The 15,863-nt window shown below is 37.2% G+C and overlaps 1 protein-coding gene across 1 annotated transcript in view; it reads right to left on the bottom strand.

Moving 5' to 3' along the window:
* The window catches only part of slc22a21 (solute carrier family 22 member 21), a 28,184-nt gene that overhangs the window by 10,390 nt on the left and 1,931 nt on the right, over positions 1-15,863 (bottom strand). The window contains exons 3-8 of the mRNA XM_053685956.1: positions 9,125-9,228; positions 5,944-6,098; positions 2,843-3,014; positions 2,233-2,374; positions 2,045-2,130; positions 1,648-1,862 (exon numbers count right to left, since the gene is read on the bottom strand). Coding sequence (XP_053541931.1) covers positions 1,648-1,862; positions 2,045-2,130; positions 2,233-2,374; positions 2,843-3,014; positions 5,944-6,098; positions 9,125-9,228 — 874 coding nt within the window. The remainder of the gene's footprint in view (positions 1-1,647; positions 1,863-2,044; positions 2,131-2,232; positions 2,375-2,842; positions 3,015-5,943; positions 6,099-9,124; positions 9,229-15,863) is intronic.

The following is a 15,863-nucleotide window of genomic DNA, read 5'->3' as shown; positions in this document are numbered from 1 at the left end:
TGTACAGCTTGTGTAACAGTGTAAATTTGCTGTCCCCTCAAAATAACTCAACACACAGCCATTAATGTCTAAACTGCTGGCAACAAAAGTGAGTACACCCCTAAGTGAAAATGTCCAAATTGAGCCCAAAGTGTCAATATTTTGTGTGGCCATCATTATTTTCCAGCACTGCCTTAACCCTCTTGGGCATGGAGTTCACCAGAGTGTCACAGGTTGCCACTGGAGTCCTCTTCCACTCCTCCATGACAACATCACAGAGCTGGTGGATGTTAGAGACCTTGTGCTCCTCCACTGTCCGTTTGAGGATGCCCCACAGATGCTCAATAGGGTCACCTTCAACCTCAGCTGTGTGTTGAGTTATTTTGAGGGCACAGCAAATTTACACTGTTACACAAGCTGTACACTCACTACTTTACATTGTAGCAACGTGTCATTTCTTCAGTATCGTCACATTAAAAGTAATAATCAAAAATTTACAAAAATGTGAGGGGTGTACTCACTTTTGTGAGATACTGTAGGAAAATACATAGAAATACACATTTTGTAGCTTGCTGGATATGTGATATGATAATTATAAGAAAATATGGATAGGCCTTTTAGGCTCATTTTACTGAAACTCTAAGTGGCTAGAACGTTATGATAACTTAGATAGAAAATAAATCATGCACAATATGACCAAAGACATGAACTAACATTATTCATATCAGTGGTAGTAGCTACCAAAAATACATCTGCATTAACACCATAGCCATGTCAATAACAGTCACTGAACAACAACTCTAGCACAACAGCAGAACCAACTTTGACAATTTAAGCTCAAGTTCAAGTGGTTTTCTTGTCATTTCAACCATATACAGCTGGTACAGTACACAGTGAAACGAAACAACGTTCCTCTAGGACCGCGGTGCCACATAAAACAACACACTAACCACATGAGACGACACGGAACTAAATAAGATCTACACATTATGCATAAAGTGCACGTGCGCTAACAGTGCAGGACAATACAGTAACTACCGAAGCAGGACAATAGGCACAGTGACAGTGTAGCACCGAACAGTACGCAGTTTTAGTCTGGAAGTGTCTGATATAACACATAGTGCAACAGATAGGTGCGAAGGAGTAACAAGATAATTTAAAAATGGCATAAATGTAAACATCACATGCTATGACTGAGTATTCAGTAAATTAGCTTATACCAAATAAGGACATAGCAGTTATAGTGGTAGCAGCCAGGTAAAGTGTATATAAAGTGTATATAATGACAATAAATTAGATACTATATTTTTTTATAATACAGTAGCATCAAAAAATACAACAATGTCAATGCAGGAATGTGCAAATATTTCAGTGGGAGTGGGATGGTGTTTACTACATGTTTCTACATCAATATGTAGAAAGATGCTCTCGGAAAAGGATTTAAAAATAAAAATCTATTCATGTTACCGGTAGCCCGTATCAGAAGCAGCTTCATTACGATAGAATCATCTATACAATGAGTCAATTCTAGCCAATGTCTAAATTGTGATGAATTCATTGAAAAAAATACTATCGTGTAATTAATTTTATTGATAGAAGGCAAACATGTGCTGGATTTTTCATAGCTGCTGTTGAAGGCTGAGAGTGGGTTGATCGAATGGCTCTTACCTGTCGGGACGGCAGGGATAAGCAGCAGGACGAGGCCACCGCTCAGCAGTGGACCTGTAATGAGCGCTCGCCTCGGCACCACCTTGATCAGGAGCCACGTCAGCACGTACGCCGCCACCTCGGTCAGAGCTGAGAACAGGCAGTTCAGATACGGGTCTCCGTTCATGTTCGGAGTGCTCAGACACAGGCCAAAGTAGCTGATGGTGGTGGTGAACCTGAGAAAAAAGAAAAAAAAAAAACATTCACTGTGAACAACTGCAGCTATAGCAGTAATAGTAGTAATAACGCTATAACTCCTAAAATTAAATTAAATAATATCAAATTCTAGTTGGCCAACAGACATGTAGGGTGTATGACTTCTTGCTTTAAACTGTAATGGAATCGATGATGATTTTACCATACAACACTGTTCAGCAGAGTCAAACTCCTCATCTTCTGAGTCTTGATCAGGTCCATGTATGTGTAAGAGACCCCACTTTCAGACTTTAGATACAGCACACACACACGGAAAAAATACATCAGCATCTGCATGAACGTTAATCATAGCCAAATGTTTTAAAGATGAGCGCACAATCCTGACTACACCTCAGATTTAATCAGTTCTGAATCCTTGAATATAACCTCCGGTGGAGTGATACCATTTTTCCTCGCTGCTGCTCTGATGATATCCTCTGCTTCCTGGACACGGCCTTTAGACAGCAGCCAGCGCGGAGACTCTGGAATAAACCTTACGGTGTGGAAAGAAGAGAGCAGATAACACACAAGACAGGAGGGGTGAAGTCACAATGCTTCCATAAAACTCTCTTCTTTGAATGTTATGAGCGTAGTGTGTATCCATAACACAGCTTGCTTTTAGAAACCGCATGTAATATTCAATGCTGCAGAATATCCAGGATTCACAAAAACTCCTTAGCCCAAAGCAACTTACTTCTACGAGACCCAACACATAAATAATTTACAGATTAATTCTAAAGTAATTGACAAATAATGACTTCAATTGGATCGATTAAGCAAATATGAAAACGAATGGAAATCACAGATATAGGTAAGCTAATAAACTGAGAAAAGTGTCTGTAATTAATCACAAGGTCAGTTTTTTTTTTTTTTTTTTTTTAAATGTTAGTTTTTTTTAAGAGTTACAAGCAGCAATCATAGAGTCATGAGAAATGCTGCTGTGGCACTGCTGTAGCCTTACCACCAGAGGGGGATATAGAGTAGTGCAGGCATTGACAGTGCTGTGAGCAGGATCCTCCAACTCCTCAAATAATAGGCAAATAAGGGAAGGAGAGCGTAACCCACTGCGTAAAACACGCACACACCCAGCACAGAGAAAGCCAGACGCAAATTTTTCCCTAGCAGCTCCGAGCCTGAGAGAAAGACACACACACACAAAAAGAATGAAAGTCTTAACATGATGGAAACGAAGAGAAACTGAACGAAAAAACAGGACGAGGCAGATTAGTTACATCTGACCTTGGATTTGCCCACCTCGCTATCAGAGCAGATTCACTCCCACAATATCACTGTCTAGTTTTTTTTTTTTTTTGAAAGGTCATTATGTCTCGGTTGTAAGCTAACATGTACTGTGCTGTGAAAAAAAGTATTTGCCCCCATCCTGATTTCTTCTGTTCTGTGTGTATCTCATACTAAATAGTTTTAGATCTTCAAACCAAATATAACATAACACAAAGGCTACCTGAGTAAACACACAATATATAGTATAGTAAAAAATTATCCAATAACAACTGGACCTGTGTGAAAATGTATTTGCCCCCGTAGTTACTCATTCCTCAAATCTATGAAACTGTATTCATAATAGTGTTCAGCTGGACTAGACACAACCAGGCCTGATTACTGCAAACCCTGTTCAATCAAATCAACACTTAAATAGAACTTTTTCAACAGCATGAAGTTGGTTAAAAGGTCTTACCCAGTAACACACTATGGCAAAGCTGAAAGAAATTCCAGAAATGAAGAAGAAGGTGGTGATTGAAAAACATCAGTCTGGGAAGGGTTACAAAGCTATTTCAACTCGGCACAGTAGTGAACCTTCCCAGAAGTGGCCGTCCTTATAAAATTCCTTCAAGAGCACCAACTACTCATCCAAGAAGCCAAGGACAACATCAAAGGACCTACAGGCCTCTCTTGCATCAATAAAGGTCACTGTTCATGATTCCACTATCAGAAAGAAACTGGGCAAAAATGGAAGAGTGGCAAGGTGAAAACCACTGCTAACCCAGAAGAACATTAAGACTCATCTGAATTTTGACAAATCACACCTTGATGATCCTCAAACCTTTTGGGGGAATGTTCTGTGGATTGATGAGTCGAAAGTGGAAATGTTTAGAAGACAGGGGTCCCGTTACATCTGGCGTAAACCAAACACAGAAATTCACAAAAGGATCATTATACCTACAGTCAAGCATGGTGGTGGAAGTGTGATGGTGTGGGGATGCTTTGATGCTTCAGGACCTGGGCACCTTGCAACAATTGAGGGAAACATGAACTGTGCTCTCTACCAGAAAATCCTAAAGTAAATTGAAATTCAAGTACAACTGAATTATGCAGCAAGAAAATGATCCAAAGCATAGGAGTAAATCCACCTCTGTATGGCTCAGAAAAAGCTAAATTAAAGTTCTGGAGTGGCCTAGTCAAAACCTTGACTTGAATCAGTTAACATGCTGTGGAAGGACCTTAAACGGGCAGTTCATGCTTGAAAACCCTCCAGTGTGGCTGAACTAAAGCAATTCTGCAAAGAAGAGTAGGCCAAGATTCTACCACAGTGCTGTGAAACACTGATCTCCAGTTATCGGAAGGGTTTGGTTGCAGTTATTACTGCTAAATGTGGCACAACCAGATTTTAAGTTTAAGGGGACAATTAGTTTTTCACATGGGTGATAGGTGTTGGATCACTTTTTCTTTTTTTTTTGCTTCATTAATATATAAATAAATAAATAAATACTGTATTGTGTCCTTACTCGTTTGAAGATCTAAAACGATTTAGTATGAGATAGATACAAAAATCAAGAAATCAGGATGGGGCAAAGACTTTTTCCACAGCACTGTACATAATGAACCTCAAAGGAGACAGACTGAAGCACCCTGGGCCAGCCAGATTGGGTTCGTTAGGCTGGCCTCAAGAAATTATTGCCCCAGACTATGTGGTGTGCTGTTGTACAGAATCCAAACATAACTCCTCACATCCACTTATGCTCCAGTTCTGGCTACCCTGATTTCAATCTGTAAATAATAACCCAAATGAGAAAACAAAATTCCCTATGACGACACATGGTCTCGTGGTGCTTGGACCCCTCGTAAGAAAACATCCCATCGAGGTCAAAATAACGTTCTTAAAATACATTGACGTGAAAGTCTGAGAACAAATGACAGTCGAGCTGAACGGTTGTCAGCCATGTTTGTTTTCATCTGAGTGTCTAGATCATTGCTCAGGACACTGATTCGTGAACATAATCTGAAAGTATGAGGTATTTCTAATCTAGGGAAATCTTATAGTTTAAGGGGTTTAATGACTGAAGGACAATCCAGGACAGAAATCATAGAAATCTGCCCTTATATTTAACGTCTCTCACATTTTCATCATCAGTTAGTAAGCTACAGATTAGGAAGTAAGAGGGAAAACTAAAGTGTAGCACTATGTGAGCTGGATTAGTTTTATAAGAGGACATTCACTAATTTAAAACGGTTAATGTTTCTAAATTTGGTGTAATCTGTGCTAAAGAGAAATTTTATTTATTTTTGGCTGAACGATTTCTTTAAATGTTCATCAGTTCCCCAGCTAATACACTGCACATAATATAAAAATTTTTTTAATATCAAATTTCCACGATTTTACTCAAAATGTAGTCAATTAGCCAAGACGTTGATGGTATCTGAAGTTTCTTTCTTTAGTTTTAGTTCTTACAGGATGTTGTAGTTGAAAGAGAACAAATTGCACAAGCACAAAATGTCATTGTGGTCATCCGCTCTTACAGCAATCAGCTACACTGTGCGGTTTTGCTCAGGTTTCTAGAGTACAATAAGTTACACTGAGTGCTAAAGCACAGCAAGCCTGTGTGTTATCATTGACGAACTGGACGTGATTTGAGGCAGATGTTTACAAAGAAAAATATTGTGGCTGACATAGACTGCCATGAGTTGTAAAACTCGTGGCTACTGTAGAACATTTAGAAAGCAAAGATTACAAACCAACCATGTCTTAACTCATCGACTATATTTGGGCTAAGAAAAAAAAAAGGAAAAAAAAGTGAAGGACAACATGATTGTATCTCCACCTGCCTAACACAAAGGCTGCCATGTAGTTGGAGTTCTGGCCAAAGCCAGTAAGACAGAAGAAAACGATAAACATCTCCCAGTTCACTGAGGCGACCTGGAGCAGACTGCACACCAGCTGAGTGGCCATGGTTGCAAACAGGATCGTCTTACGTCCAAACCTGCATGGAGACAAAGACATAAACCTGCTCAAAAACCTGCTTTGACTGCAGTATATTAATCAGTCTCTCAAGGAATGTTAATATAGTAATAGAGACTATTTCAATGCCTGAAAGCCTGATCTCATCATCATTACACTCAAAAGCATGAGAGATTGTAATGGGTGACACATTTTTGTTACTGACCTACTAAATAAGTTATGAAACTAGAAAATCCTTATTATTATTTGTTCCTTCATAGACAAATAAACTAATATGCATTATAACGCAATGCTGTGGAATTCTCTGATTGGTTAGAAGGCGTTGATTCATTTTCTATAACAGCAGATCCCCAGGCAATAACAGTGCAAATAACAAAGCAGTTTATATTAAAACACAAGCTTCCGTTTCTGTAGTATATACCAGGGGTACAACTAACGATTATTTTCATAATCGTTTAGTTAGCCGATGATTTTTCGATTAATCGGATAAACTTTCAGTACCGTTTTTTTGTTTATTTAAAATAAAATCCACAAACTGAGTGTTACAAATATAAACTTCAGACTAAAATTCACACAACTGTTTGTCAACTTATATAAGACTGAAAAGAACCCAATACACACAGACTCACACCAGAATATATTATATATATATATACTTTTTATGGATGCACAAAAAGCACTGAATTAAACTACAGTCCTAAATTAATAATAAAAACTCCCTTCGACTGCACATTATGGTTTCTGTTACTCACTGCTTTTAGGCATACTGTTTTACTTTTAATCTTAGTGTTTCAATTAGACATAGCAGATCTTACTTTGGCTCCCACTGCGAGTGAGGAGCAACGTGGCCTCGTTACTAACAGATCACTTCTGTTAGAATAAACGACAAGATATAATAAATGACAAGAAACTTAAATTAAACTAAACCTTTTAAGCAACTCGCACCAGTTTCCCCTGCCCCTTACACACAGTAGAGCATTTTGGATACAAACCTAAGTTTGTGTTCGTGCATCACTGTCGTGCTTCAGTGCTACACAAACTCCGCTTTATAAAGTTTGATCTTCAGGGTGTTTAATATAAAATGCCCCCTGCCTTAAAAGGCTTGGAGGTCAAACACTTTCTTCCTCAGTCACTTGAGGATTTCGGCTCTGTCTGATGGTGGCTGAGGTCATGTTGGGGATAAAAGGTAACATTGACATAAACAGTAAACTGAAGAAAGTCATCGTCAGTGACTCTAGGTGTCTGCAAAAGCTAGTGGCATCACATTACGTGCGTATGACGTCATACGCCACTGACTAGGAAGCGGGTTATACGTCCGGTTAAGTAAAAAACTAATGTGTTCCATTTGAGACGATATTACCTTTCTAAAATTCATACACTATACCAGTGGTTCTCATCCTTTTGTGAGCTCTGGACCCCTAGCATATTTCAAACAATCCACAAGGACCCCCTCACTCCACAACAATTATAGTCTATATATTAAACAGTCATTTCTATATATGTTGCTTTATTTTATTAATATTTAACATAATAATATTAACATTGGACATTTAAAATTTAATCAAAACATTTCAAGATTTTATTTTTTTACATTTAATTTTACTCTCTAAAATTATCTGTTGTTTATTTTATCCATCAACGCGACACTTTTTGCAAATGATGTAAATAAATCCATCAATGAACGATCGTCAGCTCAGCTAACGTGATATTTGTGAATGTATCCGAATAACCAAATTGACAAATTGATGAATTTTAAAACATCTAATTTGAATATGTTTTGATACATTTAACAAATATATATATATATATATATATATATATATATATATATATATATATATATATATATATATATATATATATATTATTTAAACATTTTTAAAACTTTCTTACAGACCTCCTGCAATTACACCACTGACCACTAGGGGGTCCGCGGAAACACTGCACTAGACAACAGAGTATATAGTGCATAGTGTAAGTGTATCGTATGTCATTTGGGACACAACTTTAGAGTTTACTCTCGGATGCGTGTTTTCGGAACAGAAGTGAAGTAACGAGTAAACGTGCCGCACGCAGGCCAACTAATCGATAATGAGATTCGTTGACAGCGATTTTCATAATCGATTATTATCGATTTTATCAATTAGTTGTCGTAGATTTAAGAAAACAGATTTAATAAAAAATAATAATGTGTAAAACTTTCTGTGATGAGATGCTTTTTTGTCTCCAGTGTCAGTGCTTTCTAACAGTCAAACGTTTGTTTATTAATCTAACGAGAGAGAAAAAAAGAGAGGCTAAGAAAAGAAGAAAACCTGTGCACTCAAAAGTTAATTATAATACAAGTTTAAGGGCAGTTGTTAAATTGTCACAGCTGTTCTCCTGCGTAGTAGTCCTTTAATGTGTAACTAGAAAAATCAGACTTCATCCTTGCATCCAGTACAGTTTGAACTACAAACTGGGAAAAAAAACATGGCCACCTCCATGTCTGTCTTTTTTTGTTAGCCACAAGCTAGTGAACTAACTGTAATGAGTGAGTATATTTACCTCTACAAAACAGTGTTCTGTATAGTCAGTGTTATAGATTTAACAAGCGATTATATCTGTATATTGGTTGATCTAAAGCAGATTCTAGTATAAGTCTAGTAAACTCATTGAAAAGTGCAGAAGTGCCACTTTGTTTACTGTTGACACTGTGAGCAGCCATGTTGATTTGATGTCACGTGCTGATCTCGGGGTTGAGGACACCTTTGTGATGTTCTGAGTAGAAATTCTTACTTAAGAGGGCGTTTTTCTGCGTTATGAGTTGAACAAAGCCTTAAAGTACATGTGAACTCATCGTCTTTGCGAAGCCTTGCCAATATCATTGTCTGTGTAAGCTGAGCCTTTGATCCATGTCTGCTATTATCATATTTCACCTTTGCCTGACTTTGCCTACTCTTTGAATTTGCCCTGTGGTGTTTTGTTTTTTTTTATACTGTGAATTCTCCACACACCTCCAGTGTCCTGTACGTTATAATTACAACCTTGTTATTTCTTATCTCTCTGTACCTGTCAGACAATTCTCCGGATATGAATGACCCACTCAGGACTCCCACGAAGAAGATGGACAGCGTAAAGGGAACCTTCCAGGCATCTCCGCAAACCAGGTCCCACTGTGAGGATAAACACAGAAACATGCTGTCAGCCATTCAGGCTCAGTTTTAAAACATTATCTCCAGACAAATCTCATTCGCATAATTTATTCAGCAGATAGCGATCTCTAGTTTCTCCATCTAATTCCAAATGTGTGTGCGGGATGTAATCGGAGCCTGCTGATCATCACTTATCAATAAAACAAAATATAGACTGATACCTACAACAAATGATACCCAAGCAAGTGAAAATATCTTAGGCAACTTTATCTAATACAGTATTTCTCATAATGAGAACTATAGGCTTATTTCTCAGACGCCTATTTCTAGACATTTTTACTCATTTCAAGCTTGAAATTGTTTTATATTAGCAGATAATTTAGCTATTATAAGATTTTTTCCTAGAAAATCAGCTTTACTGATGTAAATATATAGGCAACTATAAAACATGTACAAGGGGCTTAAACTAAGTAATGACTGAGGCTAACAGTTTAGCTACCTAGCACAATTGGTTGTTTTTACAAACAATGTGAAGGCAAAATGACAGTGGGAACATTAAATTAAGAAAGAAAAGGCTCAGTATGACTAAAATGACACTATAATTACACTTTGCATCAACCCTAGGTTCCACCATTTTAACATTGAAAGCTGTCAGAACTTTTTCTTACTTGCGCTTATGTACAATCTTCTAGTGAACATTTCTAATAAAAGGTTTCTAGTCAGCTTAGTTTAAGATATTTTAAGAAAAGCAATTGAAATAGTTCAACACAACGAATGCTTCAAGTGGTTTCCCCAAATTCAACTGAAAATTGCCATTTCTAATGATTTCTCCAGTGTCAAAATTATTCAACCCCCTGAATAGAATCCCTCACAACAGCACAAATATGCACAACAGGTGTTGTCTAATCAAGGGCTTCATTAGTTGCACCAGGTGTGCTTGAGCTAGAACACATGAAATACCTGAACTGGCTAGGGGTAGAAATACATGAAATACTTGGACGGCGCAGTGACTGCAAAAGACCTGCAGGAAGACTTGGTGGCAACAACCACTGTGGTTTCAGTGAACACAGCAAGGCGCGTACTAAACACAGACGAAAAGTAAGCTCAAAAATCATATAAATAAGCCACAGAAGTTTTGGATTCGGTTCTCTGGAGCGATGACTTGAACCCCATAGAAGATCTCTGGTGGGATTTGAAGAAGGCGGTTGCAGCACACAAACCCAAGAATATTACTGAACCGGAGGCCATTGCTTATGAGGAATGGGATAAGATTCCTCAGGAACACTACCAGAAGCTCTGCATCTCATTTGCAGCAGGTCACAACAGCAAAAGGGTGTCTACTAAGTACTAAAGATGCTTGCCATGAAGGGGTTGAATAATTTTAAAACTGGAGAAATCATTATAAGTTGCATTTTCAGTTGAATTTGAGGAAACCACTTCAAGCAGACGTTGTGTTGGAATATTTCAATCACTTTGTTTGATTTGTTCATCGCAAACAGCTGGAAGTCTGTAAATTCTGACAAGAAACCTGATTTGCAATGGGGGGGTTGAATAATTTGGACTGCAACTGTATTAACACAATGCTGATATCAAGTAATCTTATAAAAACGCGATATTATTGGAAGGAAGCACTCTGTTTCCTGGATTTGTGGTTTCCTGGTGTTATTCTGATATCAGGACACTTTCTTTGGTATTGTTTTATAATTATTGTTTGAGGATAAATAATATGTCTTTTGCAACTACTATTAACTAAGACTAGTACAGGTGTGCATGTGTTTCTGCGGTTGGAATGTTTGTGCAGTTTGTCTGTATGATGTTGTGAATGAGGATTCATGCCTTCTGGTGTGTCTAAAACAATGTAGAGTATGTGAGGGAAAGAGCAGCAAACGTTTACTTCTTGGTGCTCTCCCCTCCCTGCTTCTCGAAATGCTGTAATCGCATGCACCGAGTTTATGGCCAACAAAATTTCACAAGGTGATTGTGAAATGATGCTTCCAAGGTCACCACTCTGCACAACATGTTCATTCGAACAGTAAAAACACTCCAATAATTGCAGCAACTGAGCACATTTCTTACACTGGGTCTACTTGAATTCTTGTCGAATGTGCATTGACTTCTCACCTGCAATTATCGGATTAAACCTGGTGACAAATAAGTATACAGATGGCTCAGTGGCTAAGGGTGCGTGACAGTGACTGAAAAGGCTTGTAATCCTCAACCATTCAATAGCATGCTTTCACTAATTCACTTTGGGGGGGGGGTCTATTTTGTGGAAAGAAGTAGGTAGTAGGTTCTTATAACTGATGCTACGCTGAGTATTGGTAAAGGAGATGTTCTAAATGAATGATCGAACATCTAGTAGTCTGTAGATTGAACGTAATTCAGTATCCATACGCTCACAAATTCTCTCTGTTTGGGCTTGTTCTTTGTCCTACATATGGTTTTCTTTTGCCATGTGCCTTTTTATTTTTTTTATTTAGTAATATAAACATAAAACAAACTACACAGGTATTGTAAAGGTATTTTCCCCGTCCTAATTTCTTCTGTGTTTGTCCACAGAACATTCTCCCAAAAGGTTTGAGGATCATCAAGGGGGGTGTTTTGGGAAAATTCAGATGAGCCTTAATGTTCTTCTGGGTTAGCAGTGGTTTTCACCTCGCCACATCAATGCCATTTTTTGCCCAGTGTCTTTCTGAGAGTCATGAACAGTGACCTTTATTGATGCAAGAGAGGCCTGTAGGTGCTTTGATGTTGTCTTTGACTCTTTTGTGACTTGCTGGATGAGTAGTTGCTGTGCTCTTGGAGGAATTTTGGAAGGTCGTCCACTTCTGGGAAGGTTCACTACAGTGCTGAGTTTTTCCATTTGGAGATAACGGCCCTTGCTGTGGTTCTTTGGAGTCCCAGAGCCTTTTAAATAACTTTGTAACCCTTCCCAGTCTGATGTATTTCAATCACCTTCTCCCTCATCATTTCTGAAATTTCTTTCAACTTTGCCATAGTACGGGGTAAGACCTTTTAACCAACTTCGTGCTGTTGATAAAGTTCTATTAAAGTGTTGATTTGATTGAACAGGGTTTGCAGTAATCAGGCCTGGTTGCGTCTAGTCCAGCTGAACCCCATTATGAATACAGTTTCATAGATTTGGGGAATGAGTAACTACGGGGGCAAATACATTTTCACACAGATGCAGTTCTTATTGGATAACTTTTTGTTTTTGCTGTATTTTGTGTTTACTCAGGTTGCCTTTGTTATATCTTAGATTTTGCTTTAATTTCTGAAACAATTTAGTATGAGATATACACAAAAACACAAGAAATCAATCGCGATACTTTTTCACAGCACTGTATACCTTACAACAGAGAGTTTGTTTATTTGAAAAAGAAAAAAACTTTAAGAAGTACTATATATCATCTCTAAATAAATATAATAGTGTTGTCTCTCAAATATATATGTTCCAATATTATTGATACCCCTAAGGAAAAAAAAATTGTTATGCTCTAGAAACTTTTTCCTGGTTTAAAATATAAAGTTGCACACGTGTGAAATCTCTTGTCATCCGTTCAAATGGTTAAAACCAAAGTGAGATGGATGTTAACCATCGCAAATCAGGTAATAGATATAACAAATTCCATATGCAGTTAATAATACCATTAAGCACAGTTAGGACCATAATCATTATCAGGAATTGGACCCATGGGCACACAGAGGAGGAGGGAGAAGGAGGGGAAAGAACTCAAAGACTGAACGGTTCAGCGGATTCTTATGGTTGTCAAATTTCAAAATAAACTTTTAAGCACCACTTTCATAACAGCTTGGAAGGGTTTCAAAAATGACCTCCCTGAGAGCATCTCACAAAATGAGAGTGTCGTTAGAACTATTAGATTTGGGTGTTGTTTTTAGATGAGACCACAAGCAAACTTTTTGGTCATGGACACAATCAGCATGTTCATGTGACTGGTAAGATAGGATTGGTGCACATTTATTATTATTATTATTATTATTATTATTATTATTATTATTATTATTATCTTTTTAGACCTGGACCCACAAAAATCAATGTTAATTAAACACTGGGGATTTTGCCGTGACTTCCAATGCATTACATTATAAAATATATAAATATACTTACCAAAATATTAACTAAATTCATATAACAAATTTTATTGTTCTATTTTTATTCTTTTATATTATATGGCTCATTATGGGCCTTAATTTTATAAGTAATATATTGTTACTGTTACTATATATACAAAAAAAAATGTCCTCTCACATTCATCTGCTTTTATTTCCAGCAAATTTCTTAACATGTGTAAATATTTGTATTAACATCAAAACCTTCAACAACTGAGATATAAACTGAACAAGTTTCACAGACATTTGACAAACAGAAATGGAATAATGAGTCCCTGAACAAAGGGGGGGGTCAATATTAAAAGTAACAGTCAGTGTTTGGTGGCTTCCAGCGGCTTTAAGTTCTACAGCGCTTCTACATTTGCAAGTTCTCGATCATGTCCGGGGGGGACACACGGTTATATGTTATTTTCCACTGCAAGGACGATCAGCTGTCCTTCCTGTCTCCCTGTAGCACCGGCTTAGGCGTCTTACATTACAGACATTGCAGTTTATTGCTCTGAACACATCTGCAGTCCTCATGCCTCCCTGCAGCAGGCCTATGGCATGTTCACGCAGGTCTGCAGGAACCCTAGGCATATTTCTTCTGGTGTTTTTCCAAGTCAGTAGAAAGGTCTCTTTAGTGTCCTAAGTTATTGTAACTGTGACCTTAATCCTCATCCTACCGACTGAGGTACCCGCAGACCCCTGAGGTGTACTTTTTATCATATCTCACAGGTGCTTTGTTTTATCATTCCATTTTTTCATGACTTTGTCAATCAATTTGTTCCTGATGACTGCATGTGATTGTTTCTGTTTTCATTAGTGCTTTTAAAGAACACCAATGTATTGGCGTCCTGGGGGACCAAAAGCACTCAATTCCGCCTATGCAGTTTTAATAAATGGAACTATTTATTGAGTTCATGTTTCCCATAGGTCATAATTTAAAGTATCACAAACTATCAGAGGGGGTAGGGGCACTGTCAGTCATTTTGAAGGAGACAGACACAGATCCCTTCATCATCTGGATGGGGAACTTCCCAGATTGGAAGTTTTCAGAACATGGCCGACATCGCCGGATCTACCTGAGACAGCTGGGGCATGCCCTGGTCATGCCACACATGAAGAGGAGAGCTGATATTGCCATGGTCCAAGCCCCAATCCGAGCAGCAATGACCATCATGGGAGTGAACAAAACTCCACTTGCTGCTGTGGACGTCCAACGATCAGCTGTAAAATCTACTCGAAAAAGGTGTAGCCTTTGCTCCCGAAACAGACAGGAATGCCCTGTGTGCCCAATGAGCCAAATCGTGTACTATAACTGCCTGTAGTGTGTGGTGTTCATAATTCCATGTAAACACCATTCATTTCACAATATATACAAATTGAAAAATCTCAATTTGAATTACATTTATTCAAGATTTATTTTGACAGGGGGTCATACTGAGACCAAGGTCTCTATCTACATTTGTATTGAAAGACAAAAATGTTGAAGTTTGAAAGACTATGAGGTTACTTCTTCAGTTATTTTATATTGGGGTCAAAAAGAACCCGGTTGGTTTCGCCATATAAATAGAACACAAAAAATGTTTACTTGAAATGACTGAAAACTAAATGATACCTGAATCAAAGGATGGTGAATACGCTTTTAAGTACTAATGTGGATTGTACTTGGTATATAAGCAGCAATTTGTATTAAAGAAAAGTATAAATTTTCATTTTACACAATATGCAAATTAACTGTAACTTTCCTAAAATAATAATAATGTTTGTTTTTTTTCCAGATAACATTAATTACATAACTAATAATGATTTAATAAGAAATAAGTTAACATTTTGCTATGATGGTTGTTTATTGCAGCAGTTTATTCTCTGGGTCCTCCAGGGACCCCAGTCGGTAGTCCTTGTATGTTAAATATGTTGGTAGGATGAGGGTTAAATATTACCTACCACCTGTAAACTGCCTGTAAAGTGCATGTGCAATAATTGTTTGTGGTTTACTTAACAAACATCAAAAACATTGTTTAAACAGATCTTTCCAATAAAGATATGTAAAGCTTATATGGATTTTACAAAATTATCGTGAAGAAGAGCTTCTTCTTTTTTTGAGAGATAGATAGATAGATCGATCGATAGATAGATAGATAGATAGATAGATAGATAGATAGATAGATACTTAATGTGTATCACAATACAGTAGTGTTGCATTAAAAAATCTTTACTCATTGTAATAACATTTACATAATGTATGTTTATTGATGTTGATTAAGGTATATTTATTTTATTTTCAAAAATGCAAAATATATGTAACATTAAAAAAGAGAGTATATTCATTAAAATTTATTTAGCAGTTTTAAAGATTAAAATACAAAATGTTTCACATTTGGTGCAACGAGTAATTTTGTAATAATAATAATAATAATATAATAATAATGATAATAATAATAATAATAATAATAATAATAATAATAATAAGTAATGTAAGTAACCCTTCTACGCATAGTGTCCACACTTAGGGACAGTGAATTTAAGGTTGTTTTTAGGAA

This window comes from Ictalurus punctatus, chromosome 14 (assembly GCF_001660625.3).
Source record: "Ictalurus punctatus breed USDA103 chromosome 14, Coco_2.0, whole genome shotgun sequence".
In the NCBI taxonomy this organism is placed as follows: domain Eukaryota; kingdom Metazoa; phylum Chordata; class Actinopteri; order Siluriformes; family Ictaluridae; genus Ictalurus; species Ictalurus punctatus.
The sequence above is the reverse complement of the archived record's forward strand: the minus strand, read 5'-3'. Positions and strand labels throughout refer to the sequence as shown.